This window comes from Eublepharis macularius, chromosome 4 (assembly GCF_028583425.1).
Source record: "Eublepharis macularius isolate TG4126 chromosome 4, MPM_Emac_v1.0, whole genome shotgun sequence".
Lineage (NCBI taxonomy): Eukaryota > Metazoa > Chordata > Lepidosauria > Squamata > Eublepharidae > Eublepharis > Eublepharis macularius.
In genome coordinates this window covers 104443024-104458052 of record NC_072793.1, presented here as the reverse complement: position 1 = coordinate 104458052, position 15029 = coordinate 104443024, and the positions used below count along the sequence as shown (strand labels likewise).

The 15029-nt window shown below is 38.6% G+C and overlaps 1 protein-coding gene across 1 annotated transcript in view; it reads left to right on the top strand.

Annotated features, from left to right (window-relative positions):
* SFMBT1 (Scm like with four mbt domains 1) overlaps positions 1-15029 on the top strand; it is a 143562-nt gene that overhangs the window by 76638 nt on the left and 51895 nt on the right. The window contains exons 2-3 of the mRNA XM_054978469.1: positions 2862-3015; positions 8516-8610. Of these exons, the coding sequence (XP_054834444.1) occupies positions 2988-3015; positions 8516-8610 (123 nt within the window). The 5' untranslated portion in view covers positions 2862-2987. The remainder of the gene's footprint in view (positions 1-2861; positions 3016-8515; positions 8611-15029) is intronic.

Sequence of the window (15029 nt, the reverse complement as noted above, 5' to 3'; positions counted from 1 at the left end):
GGAGCGAGTTTCCTGAAGTGTGAATTCAGTTATCACTGACTATGTTGATAATTAGGTAGTTAAATTATCTCAGAAAAAAAATTCAAGGCAAAGTGATACCCCAGCCCTGTATAGAAAAATGTAGCTGAAGTGATACAAAGAGCTGCTTGTGTCCAAGATTTCAGACGTGTTTTGATTTCAAGGTATTAGTATCATATTTTTAGGTGCAAGCAGTGCTGCAACAGATGAGAAACAATTTTGGACTGCTGCAGTTTAGTCCTACACGGAGTTATACCTTTCTGAGTTTATTGACTTCAGTGGACTTAGAAGGGTGTATTTTGCTTAGGATAGTGCTGCTGGTCATGTGTATCTGTAGGAGAAGAATCCTAAATATATTGATTTTTAAAAATATATTGTGACATATATATTTCCTACTAGTCAGCAGGAGGTCTAGAGCAACATTCTCCCAGTTTTTCCAGTGGATGCCCTATAAGACAGAAGTCTAGCAGCGCCTTAAAAACTAAGTTTTGATTCCAGCAAGAGCTGTCTTGTGCCCAGCCAGTCAGCAGCATCCAGCATTGTTATTTGTTTCTTGTGCTTTTGAGTGCCTGTGCTTAAGTATTTAGATGACCACACCTGAATTATAGTACAACTATACTTGATTCAGCATGGAAGAGGCACAGTACTAGTGAGTAAAGCAAAGAGAAGCTCTGTGGTAAGGGGGAAAGTCTGTTTGGAGGATATGATTATTTTTAAAGGTTATTTTTCTTTTGGTTTGTTTTTTAAAACTGTTCCAGTGGTTTATTGGTGCACTGTCACCATAAGAGTTTCTTAAAACCCTTTAAAATTAGCTCATTGTGTGTTAGGAAAAGATGTCTTTCAGCACCCAAATAGTTCTGAAGGTCGTTTTCACTGTAGTTCTTATGTTGAACGAGAGAGATATTCTGCTGTTGTACTTTCTATAGAAAGGCAACAATTTAATAAATGAAGTTTTGCCACCATCACAACATAGAGGGTGAATGTAATTCAGTGATTTTCTTTTTTGAAAAAGCAGGGACAGTATACTAGAGTTAAGGTACTTACAAATTCACCGTAACTTCCATACTGGGGAACAGCACAGATACTATACAATATGGCACCCTGTGCTTGCTTACAACTAATTAGCTCAGAACCAAGCCCCAGTAAGAACATAAGAGCAGCTCTCCCAGATCAGACCAATGTCCCATCTGATCCAGTAGTTTTGGATGTAGTTTTGGTCTTTGGAGGGCCAACAAGGGGCATAGAGATTGAGGTCTTCCTTGACATTGCTTCTTAGCATTGGCTAGGTTTATGGCCTCTAGATGTGGAGATTCCCTTTAGTTATCCGATTCCTGACTATTAGCTTTTGATGGAACTCTGTAAGGACTCTGCCAAGATATTTTACAAAATACTCCACTGGTTGGTTTAATGAAGATTTTTTATAAAAATCCAGTTCAAGGTATAATGAAGATGTTGTTAGGAATGACACATTATCAACAAACAGTAGTACATGTAGTTTAAAGTACTGGCCCCTCTTCTTGGGGGTTGGACATTCGGCCTGTGAGAACCTAGGCACTCAAGGTCGATTTGTCAGCACTCCAGGCTAAACATCCTCTGAAAGGGAAAAGAAACTGCAGCTGTCTCATTCCCCTGGAAGGGGCAGGGGGAGGAAGGTAGATGCCAACCTCCTGACACTATCCTCCACAAATATGTCTGATCCCCCTTTAAAGCTGTCTATGCTTGTGGCCATCACTGTGTCCACTGGTGAATTCCACAATTTAATTATTCACTAAGTAACAAAGTATTATCTTTATTCTGTCCTCAGACTATTGCCCATCAACTTTATTGTACCTCTAGTATTATAAGTGAGGAAGAAAAAGTTCTCTCTATCCACGCCCCATGAGTAAATTTTATTAACTATTATCATGTCCCCCCGTTTAGCTGCATTTTTTTCTAAACTGAAAAGCTGCATACTCATTAGCCTTACCTAATTAGGCACACTGTGTGTTTTATAGTGGCAAGGGCATATGTTGGATAGTCACACTACATAAACAGTAGGGTTTCCAGCTCCAAGTTGGGAAATTCCTGGAGATATGGGGGGTGAAACCTGGAGAAACCTGGAGAAAGAGGGGTTTGGGGAGGGAAAGGACCTTGGCATGGCATAATTCCATAGAGTCCATCCCCCAAAGTAGCCATTTTCTCCAGGTGAACTGATCTCTGTGGCCAGGAGACCAGTTGTACTTCTGGGGGATCTCCAGCTATTACCTGGAGGCTGGTAACCCTAATAGGCAAGTACATGATGTGCTGCCCAATCTTAGCAAGTAGTTTGGGAGGGGGGCTCCATTCCATGATACCCCTAAAACTAGTTGATCATGATGCTTTAAAAGATCTTGCTGAATGAAAATTATGAGTGGACAGTCAAATGCTATGGCCTACGGTGGTTTGGTTCACTCAGTAACTGTAGCCCAGTTACAGAAAAATGCAGTCTGACACACAACACTGAAGGCAAATTCTCTACATCAAGGAAGTTGCCATTTTTCTTAATTTTTTCTTAAAGCTATTATAAATAATAACTATTGTAAATAATGTCTCAGACTTATGGTACTTTTATAGCACAGGAGATAATTAATTGTTAACCTGTTTGAGTGCCATAAAGCAAGATAATTTTAAATGGAGGGCAAGAGAAGAGAATGATAAAGCAATCATCAACTTTTTAAACAAAGCCCTCATATAGCAATATTCCCAGACTGTGTTAAAGTGGTACATTTTCTGTAAGTAAAATGGAAAATTAGTCAAATATTTGCCATTATTTTCTCCTGGATCTTGTTTTATGGAAGATGACATGGTTGCATTTTTTTTGGCAGTTTTTCTCTTAAGTATACTGGAAGCGTATAGAAACAAAGAGTGGAGAACAGATGAGATCAAGGCAGTGACTGAGTCGGCTCCAGCAACTTCCTACTACCAAGGATTACAGCCAGATTGCTGTGGAAATGAATGGAGAACCGCAGCAGGAGACAGGTATTGCAGTTATGGAGCCTGGGGTTCAACAAATATCTTCTCTGCTATTCATATATTCTGGACAAGTGAATTTGGCATGAATAAACCACTGGTGAAAAGTACATAAGATAAAATGAACTACATATACAGGCAGTTTATTACTGATATTTCTCTTGATGAATGTTCATCCTTTATGGCTGCTTACATTACATGTACACTCAGTAATGCATACAGCTTCCCCCCTGCCCCCCAAAACCACCATTCAACTAGCTAGCAGTGAATCCAAAGTTTCCCACCTTTCCCCATCCTTTCCCCTCTAGTGTCAGTTTTGTCTAACCAATTGTTTTGCTGGTTAATATTGTCAAGGCAAGAAGGCCACTGTGTTGATTGTCTGCCACAACTGTCATTAGAAACTGGCTCCTTTTAACAGTATTATAATATTTTAATAATAGCTATTAACTTTGATTTATTTCTGTTTTAATTTTTTAAATTTTGTAATAGTAAGCTGATCTTGGAATTCCAGGATAAGAGCCAAAGACAAGATCAATTCAGCGAATAGTTCACATGTAAATGTTGCTTAACATTGTTAAAGAGTTATAGTAACTCATAGCAATTTTATCTTTTTATTCTAATAAAGTTAATGGTTTAAAAATACGTTTTCATATATTTGGCTCATCAATTGACTAAACTTTTAACCAGTCCGAAGGGCAGGCCTATTCTAGATTGTTTTGACCCGATATGTTCCCTCTTTCATTTATTTGTATACACTTCTTTAAAGTCCACACTTTATATGTAGCATCACTTTCGGAATAAAATTTGTACATTGTACACATGTAATCTTAATCACAGATCTTTGATTGAATGCAGCATAGATGATGCATTGTACCTAACAGCTTAAAATTTTGTGATGCCTCTGTTATGACTACAAGCACACCTTCAGTTCAGCATATAAAAAGTAGCTGAAGCTTATTGTGACTTCATATTCTGTGACCTGAAAAGTTGATGAAAATTATTCATTGTGAGCATATGTAGCTGTTTCTTTCAAGGAATAAATATGCTGGCAGAAAAGTAACACTACAATATATTTAATATGAGTGATGTAATCTGCTGTAATTAGACACACTAAGCATTAAGATGTTTCATTAATGGTGGATTTTGACTTTCATTCTGTCTACTTCTGTCTACTTCTGTTCTTATGAAAGAGAGTGTTCATCGATGGTTGTTGTGGGTTTTCCAGGCTGTATTGCCGTGGTCTTGGCATTGTAGTTCCTGACGTTTCGCCAGCAGCTGTGGCTGGCATCTTCAGAGGTGTAGCACCAAAAGACAGAGATCTCTCAGTGTCACTCAGTGAATGACACTGAGAGATCTCTGTCTTTTGGTGCTACACCTCTGAAGATGCCAGCCACAGCTTCTGGCGAAACGTCAGAAACTACAATGCCAAGACCACGGCAATACAGCCTGGAAAACCCACAACAACCATCGTTCTCCGGCCGTGAAAGCCTTCGACAGTACAGAGTGTTCATCCTTAAACAGTTGAGTACACCATGCTGTTCATGGTTCTACCATGCTTAATAACTAGCTCCACCCAGTATTTATTTGTCAGATATTACTCATAGTAAGATGCAGTTTAGTTTCTTACTATAGAGTTTTATACTTGACACTAAATTTCCTGATACTCATCTAGACATGTATATATTTATCAAAGCAGTATAACAAATGCAGACATGGAGAACAGAAAACTGTGTGCAGAATTAAATGTGTTGACCTGATTATATATTAATTCACATCTCCTAAGCACAGTGCAACATGGTTTTCTAATAATGTGTTTCTCTCACATTTTGGTTGCTTTGAATATTAAATTTGTTTTCTAGAACAACAAATCCCTTCATAGAATCTGACCATCTCCTCTTAGTGATTCTTTAATATTTGTTACATCATATTTTTATGCCTCTCTCAAAACCATTTGAGCTGGAAGAAATATTTTTAAATAAGAGTTCGGGTTTGTAAGTGTGTAACGAGAACCTACTCTGCCCATATCCTTCTATATGAAGACATATAAACTGAAATAAAATAGTGTGTGTTGAGAATATTTCTCTTTTATCATCTTTTGTCCTCTTGGAGGTTACAGTGTTCATAACTTCCTTTTTTCCTGAGGTCTGTCAAAATGTTTGTGTAAGACCTTTTGATTAGGCAGTATCTGGGAGTTGAGGATAAGGAAAGGTTACTTATAAGCATGGCATTTTAAATTGTCTCTGTGTTTAAAAAAATATTAATTTCTTTTTACAAAAATATTTTGCAAGAATCTTATTTTTTCTAAAGTTGTGGCTTACCTAAGTGGCTGTGGATTGGTTATATTGTAAAAATAATAAACTAAAATACCTTCCATCTTTCCCATATAATGCTTCAACACACTCCAGGCACTATGTAAGTACAGTATGTGAGTGACAGAGAAGAATACAGTCATTTGTAAAAACAAACTATATAACCAAATTGAAATTGTAACTGGAACATCTGAATAGTGGATCTGAGCTGGATAAAACTGCCCAGGGACTCAGACTCATGAAGCCCAGCTGGGAGGTTACATTATTGGAGTTAAGAGCATTGCTTGCTGCCTTTGAAAGTAAAGAACACAACATTCTATCGTATGCAGTGGACTTTCAAGAAAGCAAGAAAATATTGGATAAAAATACATGGAGATACAAAAGATATTAAAGCTTTTCTTTTTGCTAGATCCAAAAAATAGGTTGGTAGATATTATGCCAGGTAATATTACAAAAGTACACAGTGAACTGTTTAAATATATGGTGACAGTAGCGAGAGTAGTATATGCAACAAAATGGAAAGCTGAACTTTGTCCTGACGTGACTGAATGGATGAACAAATTGTATGTTTATGTGTCAGTGGCTAAATTATCAACAACATTTGATTTATATACTGCCCTTCAGGACAACTTAACGCCCACTCAGAGCGGTTTACAAAGTGTGTTATTATAATCCTCACAACAATGACCCTGTGAAGTGGATGAGGCTGAGAGAGCTCTGAAAAGCTGTGACTGACCCAAGGTCACCCAGCTGGATTCAAGTGGAGGAGTGAGGAATCAAACCCAGTTCTCCAGATTAAAGTCCTGCTGCTCTTGACCACTACACCAAACTGGATCTCTATTATATGTATAATAGGCAAATTTTAGGAAAAATTTAAAAGTTTTTTTTGACTATGTGACTGAAAGATAAGAAAAGTTTTTTAAAAAAATACTGAACATAAAATGTCGAGTATAATGTATTTTAACATAAGTTGGGAGATGGAGAGGAGAAATATGTGGTTTTAATATTCTGTTATATATCTAATCTCTAATGTAACTTTCTGTTATATTATGTAGTTTTAATATTCTGTTATATATTCTGCTTTTGATATTCTTTCTACAGTTCAATGCTATTTTCTGTTTTAATAAAATAATTAAAGAAAAAAAGTAAAAAGCACAATTGAGTATAGTGAGCTGTATTTCTGTTTCAAAGATTGATTCAGTATGGCATTAAATCAGTATCATACTGGTAATAGATATATGCTGCAAATTAAATGTGAATGAGAAGAATTAGGAGCTTCATGTATCTGGAAATTACATAGTGTCTGCCACCTCAAACTTCATATGAATGTTCCTATTTCTTCTGTCCATTTTGCTGTTGTCTCATGCTATCTTTTTAAATTGGATGAAATTGGAGTCAGTTTTCTGTGGTTTTATACAGCATTTAGGACCGTATAACAATGGAGAGAATAATAACAACAACAACAACATTCGATTTATATACCACCCTTCAAGACAACTTAATGCCCACTCAGAGCGGTTTACAAAGTATGTCATTATTATCCCCACAACAAAACACCCTGTGAGGTGGGTAGGGCTGAGAGAGCTCTAGAAGAGCTGTGACTCACCCAAGGTCACCCAGCTGGCTTCAAGTGGAGTAGTGGGGACATGTGTTTTGTCTCATTAAATAACCTTCCCTGAAGAAGTCCCCTTGGGTGCTAAGCACACTGAAGCAGCATTCAAGATTTCACCTTTCTGCTGACTGGTAGTATTGGTACAGGTGGCATAGAGTTTGTTCAGGCATTAAGCCAGACCACGGTTTGGATTCAGCAGATTTACACAGGTGAAAGGGGAGTATTTTTGCCAGTTCCCTCCCACTCACTACTCAGGCTGTTCCTGGGGGTATTGCCCCCCCCCCCGGGCAGCAATTTGACAGCATTTGGGGCTGCAGTGGGAGGGGGGAGGTGAGACAGTCGTACTTCCCTGACAGAAATCTCTTCTATCAGTGCCAATTTTCAGTGGATCCCAGTCTGTGGTTCCAGAGGAGTTAGCCATATTAGTCTGTAGTTGCAAAATAGTAAAGAGTCCAGTAGCACCTTTAAGACTAACCAACTTCATTGTGGCATAAGCTTTCGAGAATCACTGCATCTGAGGAAGAGAGCTGTGGTTCTCGAAAGCTTATGCTACAATAAAGTTGGTTAGTCTTAAAGGTGGTACTGGACTTTCTACTGTCTTTGGTTGACACTACAAGAATGAGTCTCATGCTTGCATGCTCTTTTCTCTGCCCCTTGCATGCTGTGATTCAAGTAGTTATTTTATCTTCAGCACAAATCACAGCTTGTTCTGACATGTACACTAGCAAAGTATGGTTTGTGCTCACTTTCTAAAACAAGATTTTAACTATTGCAGCCCCTCTTGATCTAGGAATTTCATGGAAGTGATTTTTGTGGCCTTCCCCTGTGCTATGTCACCCTCCAGTGTCCCTTTCTCAAAGTTATCCCTGAAAGTCTGGGATGTGGCACAAAGCTTGCAGCCAGAAAGGAATTCACATATGTCCCACCCACCCACACTTCTTACATAAGATACAGTTTCTTTTAATTCAGTCTTCTGTCTGCAGCCACATATACTGCATCCAACGCTGTTCGTGAGTGCTCCTGATTGTCAGGAGTGTTGGGGTGGGGAGGGTGTAGAGGGAAAGCAGAAGCAACAAAAGTCCGTTTTATGAACTTGCTCAGTTCTCTGTTCTATAAGAACTAACTCATGGATTGTAATTCTCATTTGCTGGGGACAAGTTATAGTTTGCCAGTTTAGATGAGTCAGAAAACTGTGACCAGCTAAAGCAGAAGAAACTGATATTTGTCATCATGTGGGAAGAAGGGAGTACAGAAAAATTAGACACTCTTTGTATTGCCAAACCATGACTCAGCAAGTTTGTATAAATCCAATCCATAGTCCTAATCAGCATCTGTATTGTAAAAGCACCTCTTTTTCTTCCCTAACACAATGCTGTTACTGCATATACTTGTCTTTATTTATTTTTTGAGGGGGTGTATTTTATCTTGTTGAATCGTTGAGTCAGATTTACTACGGTTTCTTAATGTACTGATTCTTAATATGCTCTCTGGTTCTTCAGAAACAATGTGGAAAAATTCCCTCACATCTAAGGGATTTCAAATACATTTCTTCACTAAAGAATGTTATCCTGGTTTTGGTTTATTGTAGATGCAGGATCTGGTGTGGATGAAACCGAATTCGGTTGGGATGAGTATTTGGAAGATACGGGAGCACTAGCAGCACCTCATAGCTCATTTAAACATGTAAGTAAGCATTTGATCAGAGTCATCCATTTCTCTTTTATACATCCTTTGAGCTCTCATCTCTACGGAGCCATATTGTCAAAACAGTCTTTTGACTTCAAACACTTCAGAACCCTAACACTTGGTGGGGGGCAGCACAACTCTACTTTTGGACTTTAATGTCATCAAATGTGCTGCTAGGAAATAGCATTAGTGGAGCACATTTACTTCTGCTGTTTGCTTTGCAATGGATCCTTGTGTTACTATTGGTTCTAGAGACAGACCACATAACTATGGACTTTGAAAATATAAAAGAGAGAAAGGCTGTTGCTTTTCTTACACTAGTATGCTTTGATGCAACCTAAAATCTTTTGCTTTGGGTATAAACTTAATTAGTCAAAGAGCTTTCCAGAGCACACTTTAAGATTATTATGTATTTTGGATGGAGCTTTCATCATGCACTTTACCAGCAACATCTTTCTCTCTGATTTCTGCCCCCCTCCCCCACCTTTTTGGTTTAGCGTCTAGCCTGAGGGCTGTGAAGCAAAGCTAGCTTGTGACTTTCTTAGTCCTAATAAAGATATTATACTACTGTTGTTGCTTAGATTAGTGGTTAGTATAGCTCTAGGGTTTCCATGGTGATGCATTGATTTTAATAATGTAACAAAGTGTAGGGATGATGCCAAAATTTGTAATTAGCTAGTTTGGTATATGAATTTTCCTAGCTCATAAAGCTTGGATGCATCTCAAATTGAATGTTGCTTCTTTAAAAAGATCTTCTGTAGCTTAGAATGTAGAATAAGCTTCTGCACATAAACAGAATGTTCTTTCTGTCTGTCTGGGGTTTTTTTTGGTCCCCACAGATTGAATTTCAGGCTTTGAGTAGTTACACCCAGGAAGCTGGGCTGTCCCTCAGCTTATCTGATTGTACTGTAGAAATTCCCACCCAAGTTACTGATAGTTTTGCTGTGGCTTATATTATATTTTCTGAAGTTTCTTCCTAGCCTTTGTTTTCTGAACCATTTCTCTCATAGTTGTGTAAGGTGCCATCAAGTTGCAGCCAACTTATGGTGACCTCGTAGGGTTTTGAAGGCAAGAGATGTTCAGAGGTGGTTTGCCATTGCCTGCTTCTGTGCCACAGCCCTGGACTTTCTTGGTGGTCTCCATTTCAAGTACTAACCAGGGCTGACCCTGATTAGCTTCTGACAAGATTGGGCTAGCCTGGACCATTCTGGGCTGTCCAGGTCAGAGTAGCTTATGCTTAAGAAGCAAAAATATTCTTCCCACAAGCCTCAATCTTAAATGAGATGGATGATTATAGCTCTACCGATAATGCACTGCGGTATGTGCATTCCACACCAAATAGATGGGACTTTCTTGAAGTGGACAGTTATTAGAATTATGTTGCAAACTTGTTGGATTATATCTTATTGTTATTGAAATGGTAATATTTGGGCAGTTCGTTGTGCTTGCTTTTTTAAAAAGCTGCATATCTGGCACTGAGCTACTGAAACAGGATAGGGCTTAAAAAAATTAAAGTGGGTGAAGTCCTTGTGGAGATGTACTAGCAGTTTTCCTCAGCTAAACTGCCACTTCAAAGATTTAAGCAAATTGGAGCATTATTTCTGTGTACTCACAAATTATTCAGTATCTATTTCTGCACTTGTCTATTGTGTACTTATAGAAGTACACAATACTTCTATATATATATATATATATAGAAGTATAGAAGATTCTCCCATGTGGACAAATCAGCGCTTTTTGTTGTACCATATAAACTGCACTTTGCATGTAATTAACCAGAGGAAGCTAACATTTTCCAAAACTTTTAATGCAACTGTAGTCCTAAAAATGATTTTTTCTGAATTTTTTTTTAATAATCAGTTTATTTTTCCTATTACTAAAAAATTCTCTGTACTATATTATGCTATGACATTAGAATGAATCAGGCAGTTGTATAAATGTTTGCTTTTATCACCACATTTTAAATAGTTCCCACAGCTGACCTTAGGGCTGAACGGTGCGGCCATATGTACCCCAGGAAAAGAGGATAAGAATCCTCTGATGTAGACTTTTATCAATTAAATAAGCTGGTTTTATGATTATGTCGTATAATTACTGGAAACAGATCTGAAATCATATTTCGGGTGCCTGATCATTTAGGATTTTTTCAACTAAACCACAATTTCACAGTGGATGTCCTAGCAAATAAAAAAGAAAACATATATTGGTACAAAACTAAAGAGCCTCATACGGTTGCAGGCTTGCCAAACTACCATAAGAGGGTGCTATTTGTGCACAAGAAAGAATGTTGTATCTGAGTATTCCAGCCTTACTTGCTTACGCTACAAAAGATAAGTTCTCTCCCTCTCCCTTATATTTCACCATGTCCTTTATTAGTGCTCTAAAATTAAAGTATACTACCTTGTGGTCAATTTAGGTTAAATTTGACTTTGACCATCTATGCTGCTTTGAAAGGTATGGGTCCTGTCTGAATAGTATGTAGTTCCCTTATGATTAATATGTCTAAGGCCATGGTGACAGGGTAGAGGTTAGTGAGATATGGCTAATGCCATGTTAAAGAAACAGTTGAATGTCTGTGCCCAAATCTGATGGTTTAAGTAAAAAAGACATTCAGTAATTAAGAACTTCTATCCTTGCTTTTTTTGTGATGGTCTTAGTGTAAAACATGTATATATAATTCATATTTGATAATTAGTTTAAAAGTCAGCCAGTCTTTCACGCTAATTACCAGTAAGGAATAAGAAAACTAGTAGACAGTATGCAGATGTATTAAAAGTATTTCCAGCTAATAATCTAATAAAAAGGCATGCCAGCCTAGCTTATGCTTTGAAGAGAGATTTGCATACTCTTAACTTCTTTATGATTTCCTTTGCATTCAATGGTCTACACTTCCCTTTCAAGGAGTACTTCTTATGGAACTCTTTCCTAAGAAGAGGTAGTTTTTAGGTAGGAATTAACAAGTGGTTAGGCATGAAGTGAATTTTTTTAATTTGAGTTGGGACCATCCAGTCATGTGGCAATATGATGCATGAGAAAGAACGACTATATCAGAAATGGGACACAGTAAAAGCATTGATATTTTACTCTAATGAGGAATGGAGATTGCTGGTAAGCTAATGTGCAAGATGCTCAAGCTGTCCTGCCCTCTGCCCAGAGGAATCTACAGGGACCAAACCCCACCCTATTGGGAACACCATAGCAACAGCTTCCATGTCTGGTGGGACCCTCCCCTCCAATCACAAAGCCATCCTATGCAGCAGGCAGACAAGTGGGCCCCCTGTCCTAAGGATGGCACCAGCTGGCAGCATGAGTTGTCAGAAATCCAGCAACTGCTGAGGCAGACACACACACACACACACACCACAATAAACACACACTGTATAAAAATTTCTCTACCTTAGATTTCTACCTACAATAATTACCACGATGGTTGTTGTGGGTTTTCCGGGCTGTATTGCCGTGGTCTTCAAGACCACGGCAATACAGCCCGGAAAACCCACAACAACCATCGTTCTCCGGCCGTGAAAGCCTTCGACAATACATCAATAATTACCACATTTAATTTTCCTATAAAATAATCACATTAACACATGAATCACAACTTTCCCATATTTCCCAAGACTTTCCCCTCTTTTCCCCTGGACAAGATCTCAGCAGTTACATGGACTATATTATTCTCTGGTCACAGTTAAGATCTGGAGCATAAGGCTCCAATGGAATAACATGTGGTTTCATTCTTATAACTCCCTCCGCAGGTGAGTTTGGTATATCCCACATGGGGATTACCTCTTCTTCCTCCCCCTTTTCTACACATGCATATAGCATCCACCTCTCTCTGTTAAAATAGTTCTTTAACTTATTTTGCATGTATTACTCTGCACTTGTCTTGTTCCTTGTTGGTATAGATTAAATAGTTCACGTCACTTAGTCTTTTTTTGATCTTAATCCTTCCCAAGGAGATTGGAGCTTGTTCCCTATCACTGGTCATAGCGTAAGGACCTCGTTTCCTCGTTTCCTTCCTTGAACATTTGATGTTGCACACGCTTGTCATACCATCTCTTTGGTTCTGTGTGGTTGTTTCCTTTGGCCCCTTCTCCTTTCTCTCAGGAACAAACTGTAATGTAGTCTGACCTCTCTTTTCATGCTGCTCTGGAAAATCAAATGTGGGCAAATTTTCCCTCCAAAATTCGGTCTCCCTGCTTTGACTGAGCTGCCCCAAGTAGCATGTTAATATTTATGGTTTAGAAAGTCTGTTTGTCCCACCCTGACATGCAGATATAATTTTGGCTTTTAGCCCAGTCCAGGAACTTGTTGAGAAAAGCAGAAGCCCTCTTCCTTTTTGTTGGAAATGACACTAGAGACTGTATAACATTAAAAAAGAAATAACTTTTTTTAACAGGCAGAGATTGAGTAAGTGTAGTCAGGGGATGGAAATGCAAAGATAAAATGTTGCTGGTATTACAGAATACACTTCGTGTAACAAGGCAAAATAGTATCCTTGAAGTTTATTTTCATATATTCTTGGTTCTTAACAGTGAGAGGTGTTTTACTTAGTAATTTAGGTACAGCAACAATGTTTCTTCAGGAAAATTCCTACAACAGTTCAGGTTTTCCAGAAGTAGTCATTTCCTTTGTGCACCTGAGTAGGCTAAAACTTTTCCCCTTCACAACAGGCCCAGGGTCCTCTTCAGAGCCAACCTCCCCCCCCCCAAAAAAACTGGGCCAGAATTAATCTTCTCCTCAGAAGATACAACCCCTCTTCTTTTTTGCTTCAATGGGAGTCTCAACCCACTACCCAATTACTCTTGCAAAAACACAGTCCCAGTTCTCTGGTGTCTATGTAAAGCATACTTCAGCTTATGCTGACACTTAGAGACTTTGAATTCTTAGATAGAATTCTTCTTCAGGACAATAATACTACAGTAAATGCAAAGGAGTCTTCTCCTTTCACTCTAAAGGTTTTTGTCAGACTCCCTGACTCCAAAAACTGTCAGAAAGCAACTGACTGCCTTCAGACTGGTTCGAACTGACCAATCACAGAAGAGGAAGCAGCCTATCACTCAAACTCTCCATTCCCGAAAATAGTTAACCCTTATCCTTTCAGTTCTTTGATTTTGCTGCACTTTGGAAACCTCCTTTTTTCCACTCAATGAGATTTAGAGCCTGTTGTTGACCCAGCATTCTGCCCATTCCCATTGGCTGTCTCTTAGGAGAGGTGGAGCTGGAATCAGTCCTGTCCATATAGGTGGCTGAGGAGAGGCACTTGCTGTCTGCATGATACTAGGTAATTGAATGTTCTGAATAATCAAGTGCTGGATAAAGCATTTACTGTGTTATGTTTTTTTTAAATAATAATAATAACATTCGATTTATATACCACCCTTCAGGACAACTTAATGCCCACTCAGAGCGGTTTACAAAGTATGCCATTATTATCCCCACAACAAAACACCCTGTGAGGTGGGTGGGGCTGAGAAAGCTCCAGAGAACTGTTACTAGCCCAAGGTCACCCAGCTGGTTTCAAGTGGAGGAGTGGGGAATCAAACCTGGCTCTCCAGATTAGAGTCCCGCGTTCTTAACCACTACAGCAAACTACACCAAAGACTCACCAAACAGGAAGTTTTTCCTGTTAAGCTTTGGTGACATTGGAATACTTGTTTTGGTAAGTCAAAATTAGAACATATTGGAGGCCTGTGAGAATTTGCAGAAGGGAATAATAGATTTGAAAATGGCACTCCTCCCTCTGTGCTCTGGGACAAAAGAAGTAGCTTCTTGCTATAATATCAACTGCTGAACAATAGTGTATTAATCTGGTTCCATATCTGAACAGATTTACCCCAAGAGGAGGGAGGGATAAAAGTGCATTCCTGTCATGATGTAGCACTCAGAAATGCTTTTTGTCCAATCCCACCAATCATAATTAATTATTTGTTCCTGTACTCCGAGGACTTTCTCTTAAAGTGCCTCTAATTGCTTATAGTACCTGAGGATAGAGAACGGATACAAAAAAGTTAGAGGAGAATAGTAATTGGACATGCATCCTACCTAACACTAATTTCACCTACCATTTCTCAGTCATTCTAGAATATGATAAACAATTAGAGGCTCTGTTAGCTTGACACCTTCAGAAACTTTTCTAGAGCGGGAGAAGATACAATTGATTAGGATTGGAGAAAATACTTTCTACTCCAATAATCCCCTCCCCTCAAATCTTTTTAACTTCAATGTCAAAGCCCTTCAGAGTTTATGGTCTTCTTGATTTACATCTTATATATCTTGTACATACATCTTGTGACCATGATTCACACTCCCAGGATGCTATTAGAGGCTCTATTACACCAATCCGTCACACCCCTTTTTTCTTTTTAGGGTTTTCTTTTTAACCTGGTGCTCAAAATTCTGCACTTCTTCAGGAG